This window comes from Vombatus ursinus, unplaced genomic scaffold (genome assembly GCF_900497805.2).
Source record: "Vombatus ursinus unplaced genomic scaffold, bare-nosed wombat genome assembly UNPS02014807.1, whole genome shotgun sequence".
NCBI classification, from domain to species: domain Eukaryota; kingdom Metazoa; phylum Chordata; class Mammalia; order Diprotodontia; family Vombatidae; genus Vombatus; species Vombatus ursinus.
In genome coordinates this window covers 46,464,191-46,472,897 of record NW_020954585.1, presented here as the reverse complement: position 1 = coordinate 46,472,897, position 8,707 = coordinate 46,464,191, and the positions used below count along the sequence as shown (strand labels likewise).

Here is an 8,707-nt window from a genome sequence, read left to right as displayed (position 1 = left end):
CTGAAATTTCATGTACAGTGTTCTCTCTTTTTCTGTTCCACCATGAATATGCAAATATTCCAGTTGTTAAGTGCAGAATCTAAATAAAAATCTTTTTTTTTTTTTTAAATGAAGGGGTTTGACTAGATGATGTCCAATGTCCCTTCTGGCTGTGATGTTCTGGGATGCGAGGATCTCTTTGAGGGCATGCTGGTGGCCCCTTCCACCAGGATCGTACCCTGATTCCTTTTTCCCTTTCTTCCCCACCACCCCCACCCTTTCAGGAGGATCGCCATCATGGTCCAGGGGGTTCCCCTCAGGGCAGCATGAGCCATGATGCTGAGCTGGCTGGTGGTGGGACCTACATGAGATTTGATGTCCCTCTGCCCAAATTCAAGAGGAGCTGGCCCAACTTCCGAGGTAGGGGAAACAGCGTCCGTCCCAGCTGGGCTGGAGGGAAAGGAACAGGGATGGAGTTGGGGACAGGAAGAGAGCGGGAGAAGAAGACAGATGGTCCTGTCAGTCTTCCTGTTGCCATCAGTATTGAAGGACAGGTCATGGTGAGGTGTAAGGGGATTCCAGGGTCCCTTTCACTGTTTTTTTATGGGGCCGTCCCAAAAGAGACCCTTCTTTTGCACCTGCTTTTCCCCACCAGATCAGCAAGGGTGGTCATTCTTGTCCAGGGCTTAACCACATCTACCCCTCCTCACCTCTCACACATATTCATATGGAGAAGTCAGAGGGAATGGAAGAGACCACATGTCCATGTAGCAGCTGAAATCATCTGTGGTTATGTCAGTGTCCCCTTGAATGATACCTGGACAACTCAACATCATGCCATTCTTAAATTGGCTTAACCCTTGCCAACTCAGCCGCTGCTCCCGAGCCACCAAATCCCCATTTCAAAGGCTGTATTCCTCCAAAAAGGAGTCTGAACCAGAGGCACTGTAGACTTGATTTTGCCACTGATTAGCTGTATAATGTCGGGTAAGTTGCTTCACTTTTCAGGACCTCGTTTTCCCTATTTGTAAAATGAGAGGTGTGGACGACATAATTTCTCAGAGCTCATCGAGGCCTAAGGGCCTTTTTCCTTGGAGTAGCCAGATATCAAGTGGGTCCCACAGAAACTAGGGGCAGCCACAGTTTGAACCACTTCTATGGATGCAGTGAGTTGATGGAAGGACCACTTGACTTTGGAGAATCTGGATTCAAGTTCTAGCTTAACCACCAAGTCACCTTGTATGAATTTGTTTCCTCCTTTGTAAAATGAGCAGTTTGGACTTGGTGGTCTCTACGGTGCCTTTGGATTCAAATATTCTATGATTCTATGATGGGAAAAGAAGGGAGAGGGGGCATGCTGATGATAACAGCTTTGGGTGTTTCCTCCTACCAGCCATGATGCTGCAGCGGTATGTGGTGTCCCGGGTGATCTGGGCCTACATGCTCTCCATAGCAATGTCCTACTTCATCACGCTGTGCCTCTTTCCCGGGCTGGAATCAGAGATCCGCAACTGCACTCTGGGCGAGTGGCTCCCGATCCTTGTTATGGCCATATTCAACCTCTCTGACTTCGTGGGCAAGGTAGGACCCAGAGCGTATCATACCGAGCCTAGTGAAAGGGTTCCTTAGGAGGAAGCTCCAGGTCAGTGGAACAGCCCACCTCTCTGTCCCTAGGTGGCCTTATGCATGGGTGAAGTAGGTGGCCACCTACATGTTCTGATTTGACAGATACTAGGAAGACCATCCCATATGCATTATCTCCACATCCCTACTCAAATTTAGGTCTTCCAAGATTTGAAATTCTACCTTTCCGGGGCAGGTAGGTGGCAAAGTGGATAGAGCTCCGGCCTTGGAGTCAGGAGGACCTGAGTTCAAATGTGACCTCAGACACTTACCAGCCGTGTGACCCTGGGCAAGTCACTTAACCCCAATTGCCTCACCAAAAAAAAAAAAATTCTACCTTTCCAACTGGGTTTTCAGTTTTCAGGAGACCTGCATTAAAACACAAATGCCTTTGGGAGAGGTAAGTTCGTCACCTTATTGTAGATTGGCGTGCCAACTGAGCATAGGATAGGATCCCAGAAGCACCAATGCCCTTTCCTCCTTCCCCCACTACTCCTATAGTGGTACCCCATCTTTCAGACCTCTCTCTAACTCTTCCCTCACGCTTCTGCCCCTATCTCTTCAAGGCCCTATTTTCTCTTAGGTGAAGCAGGTTATAATGAGTTAGCTAGATAAACTAACTATATTATCCCTCTCCAATAACATAACCTAGTTATCTAACTAGCTAACCTGGTTAGACTAGCCCTCTCCTCTCCTGTCATGAGGGCAGGACATATAATGTATGTGTCTGCATAAGGCTCTTAGGAATGTCACTTACTTGATGGTATATGTACAATGAGTATCATATTTCTTACCTTCTCGGTGGGTGGGGGAGGGGATTGGAAGGAGGGGAAGAAGTCAGAACCAGAAATTTAAAAAAAAAAAAAAAAGCATGTAATGTCCCAAGACAAATTAGTGGGAGAGATATTGGGAGGAAGAATAATTGGCAGGCCTCATGTGATAGGCAGCAATATGCCTTCCCTGAGAGCAACGCACTGACCTTGAACTGGGTAAACCTGAATTCCGACCTTGACTCTACTGCGGGCTTTTGGGTAGGTCACTTACTGCTCTAATTCTCAATTTCCTCAGCTGAAAAAGAAAAAATGAGAACATTATTCCAGGGCCTGCCGGCCTCCCAGGGCTCTGTAAGAATCCCAAGTAGAGAAAAAGGAATTTGTCCATGAAAGGTTACTCTTCTTGGGTCCCTTTCTGTGACTGATCTAAATCTTGACTTTGGTTGCCCAGGAACAAGTGGAAGAATCCTGTGTTATTTGGCTCTAAGACTCTAGTTCTCACAAGTGAAGAGGGTGGGGCTTGACACTGGACATGACTAGACTCCAGTTTTCCATAGGAGAGTAATTCAACAATTTGCAGCACCTTCCTAGAACCCAGGTCCTTCCTAGAACTTCCACGTTCTAGAGCTCAGATGCCCAGCACTGAAGCATCTGCCACTGTGGAGCAGCCCCACCCTGGAGGAAGGCCTGGCACAATCCAATCCAGTATCTGGGACTTGGAGTCAGAGGTCCTGGGTTCAAATCCTATCATGGCCACTTATTACCTGGGTGACCTTGGGCAAGTCACTTCACTTTGAGGGCCTCAGTTTCCCTACTATAAAATAAGGAGTTGGACTAAATGACCTCAAAGATCCCTTCCAGCTCTACGTCCCTGATCCTTTGATTATTCAGTGGCCTCCCGATATTTCATCCTGACCACACTCTCTCCCCTCTCTAATCCACCCTTCATAACACTGCCAGACGACTTGTCCTTCTGCTTTGCTATTATTCAGTCATTTTAGTCGTGTTTAGTTGGGGTTTTCTTGGCAGAGATATTGAAGTGGTTTGCCATTTCCTTCTCCAGCTCATTTTACAGATGAGAAAACTGAGGCAAACAGGATTAAGTAATTTACCCAGTATCGCTTAGCTAGTAAGTCTCAGGCTGGATTTGAACTTAGGAAGTTAAGTTTTCTTGACTCCAGGCCCAGCACTCTATCCACCATGCCACCTAGTTGCCCCATGAAGGGCATTACCTTTGCTGAAACATATAGGTGTCGAGAGTTACTCAGAAAACTGAGAAAGTCAAGTGGTATGCCTAGGGCCATACATCAGAGCTGGAATTTGAACCCAGGTCTTCCTGGCTTCAAGATTAACTCTAGCCCTTAACTCTAGCCTCTCTTGGGAAAGAGATATTTTTAATATTTTTCTCGTTAATTGTTATCATTTCCCTCTCTGGAATGCCCTCTTGCTCCTCTCAGTCTATTTGTATCCTGAATACTCTCTCAAGTCTTCCTGGCTTCAAAGTGGGCTCCCTAACCACTCTACCACACTGCCTGTCTTCTTTAGTATTTTGTATAATAGTCATTTGTGTTTTTGTCTTATCTCCCTACCAGACCATAAGCAACATGAGGGCAGGGATCGCGTCTTAACTGAACTTTGTATGTTCCCCAAAGATACAAGGTTCATGGTTACTTAATGTTTGCTGACTTGGATTGTTATGCCCGCTGGCCCCTGCTCGCGCCCTGGCTGGGCACCATGTCCACTGTGGCTCCCATGCCTTTTGCTTTCTCTTACAGATCCTGGCAGCCCTGCCCTACGACTGGCGAGGGACCCACCTCCTCATCTACTCCTGCCTACGGGTGGTCTTCATCCCTCTCTTCATCTTGTGTGTGTACCCCAGTGGGAAGCCCACCTTCAGTCACCCTGCCTGGCCCTGCATCTTCTCCCTCCTCATGGGCATCAGCAACGGCTACTTTGGCAGCGTGCCTATGATCCTGGCTGCGGGCAAAGTGAGCCCTGAGCATCGAGAGCTTGCAGGTATGGGGAGCTGGCTCAACATGAGGTCTACTGCCCATTAGTAACCTTGGGCAAGGCAGTGCATGTCGATGAGCCCAGCTCCAGAAGATCCCAACCTTACCACTGGGTTAAAAACTCACAATTGCCTATCCCAAATACTTCCTCACTCCCTCTGCACCCCCTCCCCACCCAGGCCCTTCTAGGGGTTAATAGCACCTTAGAGCTGGACAAGACCTTTGCAATTATGTGTAATCTAATTTTACAGCTGAAGAAACTGAGACCCAGAGAGGTTATCTCATAGGCCATTGCCACCTATTGGAATGGCTTGTCCTCAGAAAAAATTTGCTGTCATTGAAGTTTGTCTTTGATCTCCCCCACCCCCCATCTTTTTTTCTGTTCTTCTCCCTCACCCACTGCCTACCCATGGTTCTTCCCTTCAGGCACCCAGTGCCCATCTTCCATTTCTTCTCTTACCCTCTCTCAGTACATAGTCTTTGCTCTGTCAATGCCCATTTCAGCACAAGAAAGTCAGGTGGTAGAATGGATAGAGTGCCTGTCTTAAAATCAGAAAGACCTGAGTTTGAATTCTTCCTCAGATGTTAGCCCCATGTGACCTTGGACAAGTCACTTAACTTTAGCCTCATCTGTAAAATGGGAATAATAATAGCACCTACCTTCATGGGTAGTTGTGAAAATCAATTGATAGAGGAAATTCCTCACCAGGAGATCTGATGAAATCCTAAGTCTAGCGTAGTAGATAGAGCTCCAGCCTTGGAGTCAGGAGGACCTGAGTTCAAATCTGGCCTCAGACACTTGACACTTATGTGGCTGTCTGACCCTGGGCAAGTCACTTAATCCCAGTTGCCTAAAAATAAATAAATAAATACAATAAATTTAAAAATGAAATCCCAAGTCTAGTCTTCCCTTCCCCCCACATCCCCAAAAAAGGAATTGAGACATATTCTGTGTGACTCCAGAGGGTAGAGCTAGGACCGATGGGCAAAAACTGACTGGGACACAGATTTCAGCTCTTACGTCAAAGGATTTCCCAGCAAATAAAGCTGATGACAAAGGAACCATCTGCTTTGTGAGGAGATAGTGAGCCTCCTGTCCTTGGAAGTGCACAAGCAGAAGATGCATAGCCATCTGTCAGAGGCACAACAAAGGTCTGCAGCTGAGTGGGAGGAAAGGGAAGAAGCATTTATATAGCACCTACTATGTGCCAGGCACTGTGCTAAGCACTTTTTATAAATATTATTTCATTTGATCCTCACAACAACACTGTGAGGTAGGTGCTGTTATTATCCCCATTTTACAGTGAGACAAATGGGTCACTCTCAGCTAGGAAGGGTCTGAAGTCAGATCTGAACTCAGGTCTTCCTGACTCCAAGCCAAGTGCTACACCATGAACCATCTAGGTAATGGGCACCTCCACCCCCAAATGGAGGTCAGGGGATGGGCAGGGTGGGCCCACCTTCTTAAATTGATTTTCAGTTGATTAGTTGCAAGCTTACATCCCTTTTTAAGGCCCTAACATCAAGGGTCTAGGCCCACAACAAATCTAAAAAATCCAAAAGGATTTGTTCTGTAAAATTTGGATAGAGTCAAAAGACCACACTTAAGGATTTAGAAGGCCACTTAAGGATTCAGGTTCCCCACCCCTGGTCTGGGGTCACAGCTTCCCTCAGCAGGGGATAAGCAGGTACTCTCTTCTCTTTTCCAGGCAACACTATGACGGTTTCCTACATGACAGGACTGACTCTGGGCTCAGCCGTCGCCTACTTCGCCTATAGCCTCACTAGTACCTCCCACAGCACCTGCTTCTACACTGAAACCTTCAATAACACCTTCACGTCAGGGTACTGAGCGGGCCTCAGGGCCCAGGCAGGAAGACCAGCTGGCCAGTGTGCACACAGGGGTGTGTGTGAGTGTGTGTGGGTGGGTGGGTAGTGGTGTGTCTGGGGCCTGGATTCTGTGGGGAGGTTTCACTCTTCTGCCTGTGCATAAGTTAAGCCTCCTTCCCTTTCCTCTGTACTCCACAACCCAATCCCCTAGCAAAACAAACCAAAAAAACCCAAATTTTGGAAAAATCCATCCCTCTTCACTCCCCTAACTTACACCTCTTACTCTGTCTGACAGCAATAGGAAGTCTGTGAGTACTTGTGAGGAAGCCTCAGGGCCTGGCTTCAGAGAGAGGTGGCTGACTTTGACGGGAGAAAATCAGAGGACCCAGCTTGAGGGGGATTATGAGCAAGAGCCAGTCCCCCCACCCCCCCACACACACCTGGGAGAATATATGTGAGTGTGTGTGGGTGTGTGAATGTGCATGTATGTGTATGAATGTGAGTGTGTGAGTGTGTGTGTGTGTGTGTGTGTGTGTGTGTATACACACGTGGAAGCCTCTCCCTAAAGATTCCTCTCTTCCTCCCTCCTGCTTCTTCTTACCTCCTGCCTCATTGATTGATCCTGACTCTTGGGGTGTAACAGGTGGGGCAGAGCTTCTGGGCTGGTATGGAGGGAACAGGCCAGAGGTAGAGTCCAGCTGTGTCAAGGCAACTCAAAGCCTTATTATAATCAAGCCATGCACCCCAGTCCTACACCAGGCCTGGCTTAGAGCCCCACAGTGTTCCTGGGGCAGGAGCAGCAGAAGGCATGCCCCTAGTGGGGAAAGGGAACCATTTGAACCCTTAAAGCAGCCAAATTCTCCCTAATTATAAATGGGAGCCCCCAAGGACTTCTGGGAGAACCCTTCTCAGGCAGGGACAGGTTAAGGCCAGGGTCAGATGAAGGCCAGGGCTAGTACAGAATCCTGAACAGGGTCTGGTGAATCCTGTCCCCCCTACTCCAAGCCACACTCCTGGCTCTCTCCTTACCCTTAGTAAGTTAGTCTTCCTTAAACCGAGAGTATTCAGTTGAGGGAGACCCTGAACTGATCAGTGAAACCCAGGAACTGCTTCCTCCTGGCAAGGTTCTGGGGAGACAGAAGGAACCCTGCTCATCTTTGTCTACCTGTCTACTTCCCAGCCTATCTGTTCTCAAACAAACACTGTGCATCCTGCTGTCCTATGTGTGGGCTGTTCAGAGATGGAGGAGCCCAGAACAGATGTCTGGAGATGTTGATGCCCTGGAACTAGGGAGGAAAAGCATGGCAGACAGGAGACCTACCACTTGCACTCAGGTGGTATTCCTAGGAGATGCAGGATGGCCTAGAAGCAAGATGGGGGGTGGGGTGCCACTGCATACCCTCCCACTGTTTCTGGCTACTGTGGACAGTAATGGGTCCTGTGGTCCCCAAGGCCATCTGGGAAAAAGGCCAGCCCTAATTGTCTAATATGCAGACCATAGTTCAGCCAACCTCTTCTCCTTTGACTTTAATGCTGTAGAGTAGGCCTGGGCTTGGGCCAACATACCACCACCACCCTTCCCCCTGTGGGGGCTGGGACAGATAATTTTTGCCTCTCAAGAAGGAAAAGAAAAAAAAAAAACCTCCTTCCAGTGAACATGGGATGGAATGAGTTCTGTGAGATCAGTATGGTCTGGTGGAAAGAGCAGCTCAAGAAATTTAGAGCTAGAAGAGGCCTCAAGAGGCCCCCTACCAATTCCCTCATTTTCTAGATGAGGAAACTGAGGCCAAGCAGAGTTAAATGACTGGCAAGCCACAGGGCTTGGGATCTGGAATCCAGGTATCCCAGTTCCAAGTCCAACGTTCTTTCTCCTGTACTATGTGGGCTAGGAGTCAGGACACAGGGGCCTGGCCCCAGCTTGGTGACTGACGTGCTTCATGAACTAGGACAAATCACTTCCCCTTCCACCCTGGGCTTCTGTTTCCTCCTCTATACAATGAGAATATTTGGAGTAGATGATTTCTGGGGTGCCCTGTAGTCTCTGACATTTTAGAATTCCATGGAGATGAGCCTGAGAAGGAAGATGAGAAGGGAAGGTTCTTAGGGAAAGGAGAAGGAAATTCCATTGGCAGGTGTGTGCTGGAGGGCGTGAAAGAAGTACTTGGGTCTGCTGTGAGGGGGTGCAGACAGACACCCCAGTGCTGCAAGGGAGCAGTCAAAGGAGATCACCCTATTTTAGAGGAACGCCAACCGAAGAGATATGTCTACAACTGCCTGGATGCAATCTTTATTTCTCCCACCACCTGGGGTGGTACTAGGGATAAAAAGAGACACATCTAAGAAAGCAAAACCTTTCCAGCAACTGGAGACATCCAATCCTCAGCATCAATTTAGCCTTCACCTTCTGCAGACCCTGGCTAAAATTTGGCCAGGAGGGTTAAGGTAGGAGAGGGAAATAAGAGATTTTTCACAGACCATGATGGGTTATCCTCA

The 8,707-nt window shown here is 48.1% G+C and overlaps 1 protein-coding gene across 1 annotated transcript in view; it reads left to right on the top strand.

Annotated features, from left to right (window-relative positions):
- The window catches only part of SLC29A4 (solute carrier family 29 member 4), a 43,127-nt gene extending 36,891 nt beyond the window's left edge, over window positions 1-6,236 (top strand). Inside the window, exons 7-10 of the mRNA XM_027874295.1 lie at window positions 264-399; window positions 1,373-1,560; window positions 4,151-4,391; window positions 6,094-6,236. Coding sequence (XP_027730096.1) covers window positions 264-399; window positions 1,373-1,560; window positions 4,151-4,391; window positions 6,094-6,236 — 708 coding nt within the window. The remainder of the gene's footprint in view (window positions 1-263; window positions 400-1,372; window positions 1,561-4,150; window positions 4,392-6,093) is intronic.
- The last annotated feature ends 2,471 nt before the right edge of the window (window positions 6,237-8,707 follow it).